The 12,362-nt window shown below is 34.9% G+C and overlaps 1 protein-coding gene across 1 annotated transcript in view; it reads left to right on the top strand.

The window, feature by feature from the left end:
* The window catches only part of LOC135222383 (thioredoxin reductase-like selenoprotein T homolog CG3887), a 142,315-nt gene that overhangs the window by 106,349 nt on the left and 23,604 nt on the right, over window positions 1-12,362 (top strand). The window contains exons 3-4 of the mRNA XM_064260471.1: window positions 9,702-9,897; window positions 10,484-10,611. Of these exons, the coding sequence (XP_064116541.1) occupies window positions 9,702-9,897; window positions 10,484-10,605 (318 nt within the window). The 3' untranslated portion in view covers window positions 10,606-10,611. The remainder of the gene's footprint in view (window positions 1-9,701; window positions 9,898-10,483; window positions 10,612-12,362) is intronic.

Here is a 12,362-nt window from a genome sequence, read left to right as displayed (position 1 = left end):
TCTTCCCGCTCTCCCACTTGTTCCTGATGCTAGTCACCCCATAAGGTCCTGCTCTCCTGTTGGTCAGCATCTACCCCTTGTGCTTTAAGTATTCTATTGGTAAAAGGATGCTGTAAATTGAAAAACTTATTCATGCAATACATTTAATAAAAAAAAACATTAGGTAAAGATAGAATAAAGAATAGAAATGAATGGTTATTATACTGTTTGGTAGTTTCAGTAGTTGAAGAGAGATAATGAAAATTTATGGCTTACTGTGCAAAGTGATTGCTTGGCGATCGTTCGATACTCGTAAGTGCTGGATGTAAACAGAAGTTTGGAAGCTTTTTTTAGTTTGTTTATTATAGTTAATGGTTACTTAATAATTATTTGAAATGAGTACATGCAATACATTTAATAAAAAAAATTGTGAATTAGATATCATAAAATATAAAATAAATCAGACTGCCAACAAATACGTATTTTTTAGAATTCTTCTTCTGTTTTATTATTACATATTTTTTAGAATTCTTCTTCTGTTTTATTATTACGTTACGTATACGTATGTTTCATCATAGCTGTCAGTAACTCGCTATCTCCATAAGGTAAAGATAGAATAAAGAATAGAAATGAATGGTTATTATACTGTTTGGTAGTTTCATTAGTTGAAGAGAGATACTAAGGAAAATTTATGGCTTGCTGTGTGCTAGGAAAAATGATTGCTTGGCGTTCGTTCGATACTCGTAAGACGGGTAAGAGCTGAATGTAAACAATCGATTGGAAGGGTTTTTTTGTTTGTTTATTATAGTTAATGATTAATTAATAATTATTTGAAATGATTACATACTGATTATTTATACATTTTATTGGCATATTCTAAGCTTTTAGCTTCTTAGGTTTAGATGTCAGAATCATAGACTAGGCTACAGTAGCAACCGCTAACATAGGCTAGGCTTATTGCTAAGGGACATATGCTAAAGTCCTAATATATGCAGTAAAAATGGGGTTGAACATTACATGCAGATGAATATTACTCAAGTATGTACAGTATTTTGCCTTTTTGGAGTCATATTTCTTCCGTTGGATTGGTGTCGTAACCCTAGAACATGTGTTTTAGGCCTGGAAATATAATTTACTGGGGTGTTTTTGGAGGGCTTGGAACGGATTAGCCATTTTACATGTAAAATGTGGTCCAAGATACGAAAACTTCATGATACGAAGGCCGCCTCGGAACGGATTAATTTCGTATCTCGAGGTACTACTGTATTAATGTATAAACAGCAAAATACAGCAATAAAAATCTATTTTTGTCTTTTGTTTACGTTTAGAATCAGCTGATGGACGTTTATTACTGAAAGAATTATTTTGGAAAACAATTTAGTTGCTAAAAGAAACAAATTTATTAATGGAATTATTATTATTTTTAACTTTGTACATAATAGTTTATAATATGATACAGTAATTCATATTTCATTGAGAGAGAGAGAGAGAGAGAGAGAGAGAGAGAGAGAGAGAGAGAGAGAGAGAGAGAGAGAGAGAGAGAGAGAGAGAGAGAACTTGGGATGAGAGTAACTGTTGAATAGCTTGAGAGAGCAGCTTAGGATGAGAATACTGTTACTAGCTTAGAATAACATAATGAAATTTGTATTTTAAATATTTTTATGGTGATAAGAAATGAAACGTGGATAGTGATAAGATATTCTTTTGTATACTGTTATAGTGTGATAATCATTGAGTCAACTATAAAAGTTGTATTGAAGCACATTTTCGTAAATCACAGAATAATAGATCAGTATTATAGTTTTTTTTTTCTGTAAGTGATAGAGAGAGAGAGAGAGAGAGAGAGAGAGAGAGAGAGAGAGAGAGAGAGAGAGAGAGAGAGAGAGAGAGAGAGAGATTTTGCTATTTACATTCATAGTATTTGAAAATTTGTAAATGAGTGTATCCTAAAAATGCATTTAGTCATGAAAAGAAGAAGAAAACACAGTACTAATTAGTGAATCTTGGTTGTACCAACGAGACTAGGTTTGGTGACGTCACGGTGGTCATAGGTATTTTTTTCGTGAATGAATATACATTTTAAATAAAAAAAAATAGTTACTGTACTGCTTAGAGTACCATACTGGAATATTAATGTTATCACATCAAAATAAAATAATCATTGCATGCTGTAAACATGTAAAGTGTATTTTTGTCTTTTGAAAAATGCATTCCCCAAGGAATTATTCCTTGAAGAGGCTTTTTATTATGAAGATATGCCAATAATATTTATAAGATATGTTTTTTATTATGAATATATGACAATAATATATAAGGTAAAAATGGTTTTATTACGTTTACACTTCGTCGCCGATCACAAACAACAATACGATAATCTATGTCAATTATCGTTTGTATGACTGCAGTGTTCAGAGAAGTTGATTACGTTATACCAAAACAATAATGAAGTTCGAATTGAAAATAGATGTTTTCCTAAATGTTATTACTAACGTAATTACACTACTACTATTAACATTTCTAAAAGGTTAAGAATGACAAAGGTGCTGTTAAGTGTAACTCAATGTTTACATTTCTGCTGGCCGCTCAACTACAAGTTGATGTCAATGATGTGGAATTATTCCATGAATAGGCTATATATTATGAGGATATGCCAATAATATATAAGTTGAGAATGGTTTTATTACCTTTATTGTCAGTTAATATCATAATGTGAATCTGTTCATGCATTTGCTGGTTTATCGGAACCAGACGAGGCTTAGCTTACAACGGACAAGCCCTCAATGCTGCGATTCATACCAGTGATATAGGTTGAGAAGTGGTCCAAGGAAAAACCCGTGATTAACTGAATCCGTGATTGCTGATCCGTGACTAAGTGAGGCCCCACTGTAGTCTGTTTAGAACACTTGAAAGAAGAGTTGTACGTCGAGTCTCTGGACTTGATAACATAGCCGAGTACCGGCTTTCTTCCGGGTCTCCGCTGTCCTCCATAGAACTTCCGCTTCTCCTGTGTTTTCGTTCGGGAACAACCAATTCTCCTAAATGCTAGTTACCTTCAGTGTCCTGTTGTCATCATAGAAGCCTCCTTTGGGACAGCTTCACCCTTGCTTTCTTCATTAGAGAATGAAGCAGGTCTCCTTTGGAGCTAAGTGTGGGGAGAGTACTGCATTCTCACAGAGATTCTTCATCTTAGTATTATTTCTCCTCAGTCGAGGGTTAACTACTATTGAGGAATCTCTGTCTTGCCATCACAGAGACCTAAGGTCTGTTGGCGGCATTTGACTCGAGAATCATCTGGTAGAGATATGTCTCAGTAGACTCCTTATCATCTTTCTATTTACCCTGCTTACCACCCAGTACAACAGAAGTCTGTAGGTCTTCAGCTCCATTGCATCTAACCCATGGACCACTGCAATGACTCAGAATTACTTTTTCAGACAAACTGGACAGTTTTGTCTTCTATTTACATTTTTTCAAATTCATAAGGTGTTCAAATGACGTGGTTTACCCCGAATTGAAAATAAATAACGGAAGACTCCGCCTGTCGTCCGACCTACCAACTCTGCTTCTGAGGTAGCGAGAGAAGTTCCTCCCTGACCCAACCTTCAATGCCAGTAACACAAGTGGTTTCTCAGGCAGTACAATCCCCGTGTCTTCACGACTAAAGGTTATCTAGCTTTCCTTGTAAGCATAGGCTCTCTTGCCGAGCAGCAATGGGGATAGTTTGATAAATTTTTAAGTCCTCTGTGCCATTGTAGGGATTTGAGCTGTCTTCACTGGTTGGTGTCATTGATGGGACTTTTTCTCTGGCAGAATCGCCCTAGTCTTTAATATGAATTAGTATTTTTTTCTCCTTAGTTGAGATTTAACTACTGCTGATGAGAAACCTCTGTGTGTTGCCATCACAGGGATCTAAGGTCTCTAGACAGCATTTGAATCTTGTTTAGGGAGTGCACACCCTTGCAAGAATCATCAGACAGAGATTTGTTTCTGTAAACCGTATCTGGTCTCTTTCTGGGATTGGCAAAGAGGATAGATGATTTGCATGGATCTTCTGTATATCACCTTTCAAAAGGTTAGTATCAATGTCTTGACTTCATCTCAGATGTTGCAATGAACTCCAAATCATTCAGCATCTGTTGCCAGGTTTGAGTCCTTCATGATCCCCATTGCCTTGGACTTTGTAATTGATGATACAGATCAATCAATCACTTTGTCCTATTAGCCTGTTGCAGTACTTTTGGAAAGATTCAACACCCTAGACATGGATGTCAATAACCTTTCACTAGTAGTACTGACTCACCAAGGGAAAAATGTCTAAGGTCATGTCTTTCTCCTGGTTTTGTGAGAAGATCAGTAGGAGATTCTCGGCAGCTGGTGATGATGTCACCTGTACTCTTTCCCCGAGAGCGCACAGAATCATTTGCTTAGTCCTTTCGTCTTTTTCTGAAGAATATGTCATACTTGAAAGATAGATGTGGTCTCATCAGGACCACATTTATGTCTTTCTACCTTTGGGTCTTTGACCACATTAATGTCTTTTTTCCTACATTCGGGTCTTTGCCCACAAGTCCTTTGAACCCTTTTTTCCTTGGGCCTGTGGTGGCTGCTGATCAAGTTGTATTCTCTTACCCAGTTCCTTGAAGATGACAGGTTGCATCTCGCCTAAGTTGTGTGGTTCTAGAGGTGAGAAGGATTCGAGAGTGACTCTTTTCCTCCTTTAATGAACCTACAAATCAAGCTTTGTTTCTAGTTTTTCTTAGAATCATAGAAGCAATCCCATGAGGAAGGAGACTGGCAATAAGGCAAACCCTTCTCGGATCTTTGTCTTAAGGGGGCCAGCCAGTATCCTTATACAAGGGGGTATAGGGTGAAAAATGCTAAGTCATGAAAAAATTCATGGAGCTTTGTATGGCAATGGAGAATGCGTTTACAAAAATTCCTCTTACTCTCGTAGTTACAGGGTAATCAGTAAACGTACCTCAATAAGCCAAAAACATTGATCCGTACAAGAAAATGCAATATTTCTTCTGTTATCGTAAATTTTGATAATTATTGTCAAAGAAATCATGAGCAGTGGCATCTGTAGAGATTTCATGAGTCGCAGGAGGGAAGGTTCTCAGCTTACTACCCTTCAGTGCAAGCAGAAACACAATAGAGGGTAGACGTTTGAGTTTCACCTGTTGACATTCGCTTGCTTTTACTTCTGTTTATCTTTGTTTTGGCAAGAAATTCATCATACCAATGAGGAAAAGACAAGCATAACATCTCGCTAACATACAGACAAAGAAAATTTGCTCTAATATGAGTACAGAATATCATAATATATTCGATATTAGCGTAGTTAGTGAAGAGAGAGGGGAAGGGGGTGCATAATAAGGAATGGCTCCGCCTTGCCTGAGGCACATGTCGCGCAGTGCCCCATGCTACGGTCTTTGAGCAAAGGTATCTTCATTTATGTTAAATAACATAGTTTTGGTTCATTTATACCCAAAAAGGATTATGAAATTCTTAATACATAATCATGATTTATTAACATTGTCTTTGTAAAAAGAGAGTACACATTCGAGTTTCACCTCTTGACGTTCTCTTGCTTTTACGTGTGTTTATCTTTGCTTCAGCAAGAATTTCATCATGCCAAAGAGGAAAAGACAAGAAAACATCTCACTAACATACATAGAAGAAAATTTGCCGTAATAAGCCAAGTTAGTGAAGGAGAGAGAGAGAGAGAGAATGAGAGTTAGTTGCGTAGGAAGGAGTGCCCCGTCTTGCCTGACGCAGTGCCCCAGGCTAGGCTACAATCTATGAGCAAAAGGATCTTCATTTATGATAAATAAAATCTAGCAAAAAAATTACTTTCAGAAAAAAAAACTCCTCACTCGATTTAAGGTCTACATCAGGTCTATATATGGTAGTAATCCCAGGTCTTAATATTAAATGTCAAGGGAGGAGATAGACTTTGTAAAATGGTTATTTTCAGGATAAATCGCCCTGGCATCACAAAACCGAAGGTCAGAGGCAAAAATCATATGTGGTTTGGAGATGTCCCAAGTCACCTTATTAAGTGGTATGAATGCCAAAGTCCTGTCCATAAAAAATGGCATTAGCCAGCTGGCCCCCCTTTATACCTCCAACTCTTAATGTTAACCCTCTTACGCCGAAGCCCTAAAAATCAAAACCTCTCCTGTATGCCAGCGCCGGTTTGGATTGAGCGCGGAAGCGGAAAAAATAATTTTTTCTAAAAATCACAGCGCGCTTAGTTTTTAAGATTAAGAGTTCATTTTTGGCTCATTTTTTTTTCATTGCCTGAAGTTTAGTATGCAATCATCAGAAATGAAAAATAATATCATTATCATATGTAAATAATGCGATATATGGTAGCGAAAAAAAAATTCATAGATAATTGTATTCAAATCACGCTGTGCAAAAAACGGTCAAAGCTAACGAGTTAATTTTTTTTTCGTTGTATTGTACACTAAATTGCAATCCTTTTGATATATAATACATAGTAAAACAATAAAAGCAACACCGGAAAAATATTATCACAAAATGATGTACGAATTCGTAACGCGCGGACGTAAAAAAATGTTATTTTCAAAAATTCACTGTAATTCTAAATATTGTTCTAGAGACTTCCAATTTGTTTCAAAATTAAGACAAATGATTTAATTATTACGATACTGTAAGAGTTTTAGATTAGAATTGCAGATTTCGACCATTTCGGACGAGTTAAATTTGACTGTCGAAATTTTTATATATTTTTTTATATGCACATATTTCGGAGATGGAAAAATCTACAACCTTCAATTATTTTTTATTGTATTTTTCATGAATTTGCGCACATTTTGATATATGAAACTTTATAAAAAGGCTAATATGAAAAGGAGCAAATATTAGGATAATGCGATGTACGTATTTCGGAGACTTGCGGCCGCGAATCGGCGCGCGGAGTGAAGGTAAATATATTTTTCAAAAATTCACCATAAATCACAATATTGTTTTAGAGACTTCAAATTTGTTTCAAAATGAAGAAAAATGACGGAATATTACTAGGCCGTAAGAGTTTTAGCTTACAATTGTGTTTTTCAACTATTTCGGTAGAGTCAAATTTGACCGAACGTGGTTTTTTTCTATTTATCGTGATTTATATGCAAATATTTCAAAAAAAGAGAAAAGCTACAACCCTCAATAATTTTTAGTTGTATTCTACATGAAATTGCGCACATTTTCTTATGTAAAACTTTATGTAACAGCTAATTTTAAATGGTGCAAACATTTCGACAATCGCACAAAAAAATTCTGATTTTTTCGGAAGAGTTACCGCGCGAACGTAAGGAAAATGTTTTTTTTTTTTTTTTTTCATAAATTCACCATAAATTGAAATATTGTGCTAGAGACTTCCAAGTCGTTGCAAAATGAAGGTAAATGATTGAATATTACTAGAATATAAGAGTTTTAGCTTACAGTTGCGTTTTTCGACCATTTCGGTAGAGTCAAAGTTGACCGAAAGTTGAAATTTTTGCACTTAACGTTATTTATATGAAAATATTTCAAAACTGATAAAAGCTACAACCATGGGTTGTTTTTTGTAGTATTTTGCATGAAATTGCGCACATTTCCATATATAAAACTTTATGTAACGGCAAATTTAAAAGGGTGCAAACATTAGGACAATCACACGAAAAAATTTATCGGAAGAGTTATCGCACGAACGTGAGAAAAAAGTTTTTTCATAAATTAATCATAAATCGAAATATTGTGCTAGAGACGTCCAATTTGTTGCAAAATGAAGGCAAATGATTGAATATTATTATAATATAAGAATTTTAGCTTACAATTGCGTTTCTTGACCATTTCTGTAGAGTCAAAGTTGACCGAAGGTTGAAATTTTTGCACTTATCGTTATTTATATGAAAATATTTCAAAACTGATAAAAGCTACAATCATGAGTATTTTTTTTGTTGTATTTTACATGAAATTGTGCACATTTTTATATATAATACTTCATGTAAAGGATAATTTAAAATGGTGCAAAAATTATGTCAAAGTGACGAAATAATTTCCGAGATGTGTCACTGATACTTTTTAGTGCGATAAGAAAGAAATTCGCGCTTGCGCGCCTGTGTAGCGATTGTAAACAAAACAACGCCTTGATCCGTGAACTCCCAGCATCCCCCAAGGCATCCCCCAACCCCCAAGGCGCGTGATACAAAAGTTTTCGGCTGGTAGGCCTATAAGTATTTTTCCGCGAATTTTTAAAAAAACTTTTTTGAGCCGACGTATGATACATCCAATCGGCATACGGGAGACATTTTGACACGACGTTTAATACGTCCAATCGGCGTAAGAGGGTTAAGATAATGTTCTTCCCACCCTTTTTCATATGAGTTGATTCCTCACTCATTTGAAAAGGCCCAGAAGTCTGACTCTTGATCCTGCAGTTCTTGTACTCCAATCAAATTGTCAGAGGCGAGGTGGTGGTACTCACTCTTTCGGCCAGGAGTGCGAAACTCTAGTCTGTTGAAGAGACTCATTCAGATTCCTCCCTCCAACCAGTGAGTCTTCCTATTGTAAAGGACTGAGAGTTTATATATTGTGTAGGAACAGTCACAATTTTTAAAAGTTGGAATGTTTACATCCAGGTAGGCGGACCAGACCGTAGTTACTGCCTAACCACCTTGTTCAAGAGTTTTAACGGCTGTGTTCCAGCTTCACCATAAGCAATTCCTATTGTAAAGGACTCGGGTTTGTGTAGTTATTAGGAAAAGTACAATTTACTTTTGAAAATTATGATCTTAAATATGAATTATTTCAGTCTTGTTTCATTTGTTTGTGAATGGTTTTAGTACATTGCTTTCCAAGTAGTACTGCTATTCATGTTTTGTAACACAATGTACTGTACTTGCTGTTACATTTGTTTGAGTTGTATATTTTATTTTATCAAAGATCTGTTAAAAAGTGACAAGAGTAAGGAAACCTGTCATTATCATACTTTTTCATTTTTTTATTATACCATAGATTTTTATATTTCCTATATTGGAAGTCTTACTTCTGTTTACTTTAATGTGCAAAAAATAGTTTGGTGAGGTTATACCCGTTATCAAGCTAGATTGTTTGGATTAGGTTAGTTTACTTTATATTGTTAGCATGATAACCACAGAGTTTATTTTCCATATGTAGACAGACACTTAGACTATTGCCTAATGATGCAGATTTATACTGCGAGGTTATGTGTGTTTTGAGCCTTTACTGTGGTACATTGTCAACCTGTAGGGTACAATAGAAAAATTTTGAAGATAGCATTCAGGGAAAAAGAAATTTACCTTACATTTATTAGCACTTTGAGATATACTCACTGTAATGTGACTTTTAAACTCAATGATATTGAAATGTAATTCTTTAGGGTATAATCTGTAATATTTTTATGCTACAAGGACACATATGGAGAACAAATAATCTAAGATATATTTTGCCAATAATTATCAAAAAAGAAAATTAATTGGGTATAATTTTCAATACCTTTCTTTCATATGTAGTTGTGCTCTGTTGCAGATATTCAGTTTTGGACTTGTTTTTAAGTTTTTTATCTTTGTGTCTAAGGAGTTTGTGTAGAAATGTGTAATTTTCCATCATAGTTTGATCTAAACCTCTTTATATTTTATCGTTCTAATTTTGATAAATTTTAGATGGTTTTTCTAATAAAAGATAATTGTTTCTTTTTATAGAGTGGTGCCAAACTCCTAACCATTGTAATGATACTTGCAAACATAAATTTGTTCGAGTGGCTAGGACAAGAAGCCCCATCATGGTGGAACTGGTTCACCTCTAACAAAATTTACGGCTGCATGATGATCTTTTTCCTTTGCAATGCTGTTGAAGGCCAGTTGGTGGCTACAGGAGCATTTGAAATTTCATTTAACGGTGAGTTGAGGTTAAGATTGTGCATGTATTAGAGTAGAAAACAAGTGCGAAGTATATAGCTTTGGAAGTATACTGGAGGTTCCATTTCTGGTGTGAATAAGGTCAGCACAGGAATTATGGAAGGCTGTCTAAAAACATTGATGTCAATGGGACTTCTGGGCTAGAAAGACCACAGGCTTAGGTAAAAAAAAAACTGGCTTGGGGAGGACAGCAAAGCGAAAGTCAACTCTGCATAGTGCATCATGAGGAACCCCAGTCAGTGACCAGTATCCACCTCTTATATGCATGAGTTGCCAGATACTTCAGATTCCTTGCTTTACAATCTTTGATCGTTTTATAACCGGTTTCCAGCTTGAGCCAGAAGATTATCCTATTGTCAAATTAATTAAAAAATTTTTGTTTTGTAAAATTTTGAATTACCAGCTAAAAATCTTCATTTAGTATAAGGATTATCATCTTTTATATAATGTAGTCCTTGGTGGTTTAGATGATTCAATTTAACAAAAGGGAGGGTCACTTTATTTTTTATTTTTCCCAATTTACATTGCAGGCATTTTTTATTTTTCTCAACCAACTTACATTGCAGATGTTCCTGTCTGGTCAAAGCTAGAGACTGGTCGCATTCCTCAACCTCCGGAACTTTTCCAAATTATTGATAACCATGTAAGGTTTAACCAAAACACAAATTCATGGAGTGATAAAATATAACCTGAGGTGAGTTTTTCTTTTGTATTTTTTAACATACATGTGAGTGATTGGTGATTATCGATTATCTGTTACGGCACAATTCAAGTAGTTTTCAGTGACTAGGTAAACTGTAAAATGGCCAATACGTGCAATCTGGTTTAATATTATCAAGTGAAACTATGAAAACGTTAAAATTATGTATGTCTACAAGTATATGTTGGTCGTTCAAAATTGTTTATTGAGTAATGTGAACCATGGTGTATTGAAGTAATTGAACCATGGTATATGTTTATAGACGGGCTTAAAATCCAAGTAGAGTATAGCATATGCCATTATTTTAGGCAGTTCTTTACTTCTGCTTGTGTATAATTTATTTATGATCAAACTTGAGTTGCAAATACTGTCTACTTTTACACCATACTGTAGACCTTTCTATTAATGGGTACTACATGGTTTCCAAAGAGGCTGCTGTTGAGCAAAAAATGTGAATGCTCAGAATTCAGTTTTCTAAAATTACCTACTCTTGCCTATACATACAGTACCTTGCTGTCTTAAAGTTACTGTTATATTTGCAGTAGTACATATTACTTCTGCTCACCAACATTCTGGGATGTGAATGTAAATACAGTACATGTATGTATACTATGCTGATTAAAAAAAATACTGTCAGCAAAATTGTACGAGACTGCTAGCATTATTTACGTACCAAAAACAGCTATTTCTTACCTGTAGAAATACATAAACATTATATTCTATTATTCTACAAATGATATACGTATATTAGAACTTTAAATATGTGCATCTCGTTATAGTACATACTGTATATTCAGAAGAGTGTTAGTACTGCTGTAGAGTATCAGTACTGTACATAAAGTCTACCATCATACACATGAACTGTATCATCTGATGTAATTCACCTTACATATGTTACTGCCATTTAGCAGTTCCTTTGAAAAAAAATGGAGCATATGTTTAAAGGTAACACATTTTGCTGCTTTAGTCTTTCACTGAAAATCACTTCCTAAGTTCATCATAAACAGATCAGTGTGCATTGTAAAATAAAAACAGTGCCAAATCTGGAAAAGAAAGATTATGGTATGCAAGATATAAAAAGTTTTTCATTTCATCCTCCCTTAAACACAAAGTGTGAACCCTTACCAAAACCCCAAAGTTTGAACCCTCGCCTAAAATCCAAATATTGGCTCTTGATGTGGTCACCTTCATAGTTATGAGGAGTCAATGAAACTGATGTTATCTACAGTATCAATGAAATGATTTGTGATGATGGACACTACAGGGGGGACAAGATGATGATGAAGCTGATGTCTTGTGACCAAAGAAGTGCTGTTATCCAAGACGACTTGTTATTTTATGAAAACACATGAAGCAGATCTTTTCTTTTGTTCTTCAATCGTCTGAAATAATTGGATCGGTACACTAAACTAGAAGTTTTACATGTCCAGCAGCATTGGTATATTACACCAGAGAAAGGTGATCCCTAAATCCATTGTCCCTCCTAGCATATTTTGCTAGTTTCATTGCAGTTAAAGACTTGTTCTGGAACATAGACACCTTCATCTAGGATTGTCCTGATTACCCTACCTTGGAATGTTGATGCCACTTCAGCATTAGCTGATACCAGTTTTCTGGATATTTTAAAAAGGTTGTTATTAAATTTTTTTATTAATTATTATTATTATTATTTGGGAAAAAAACTATCACGAGAGTGTATATAATGTTCTAAGGAGTCCACAATAATAGAAAATGTTGAAAGTTCG

Source organism: Macrobrachium nipponense, chromosome 3, assembly GCF_015104395.2.
Source record: "Macrobrachium nipponense isolate FS-2020 chromosome 3, ASM1510439v2, whole genome shotgun sequence".
NCBI classification, from domain to species: domain Eukaryota; kingdom Metazoa; phylum Arthropoda; class Malacostraca; order Decapoda; family Palaemonidae; genus Macrobrachium; species Macrobrachium nipponense.
The sequence above is the reverse complement of the archived record's forward strand: the minus strand, read 5'-3'. Positions and strand labels throughout refer to the sequence as shown.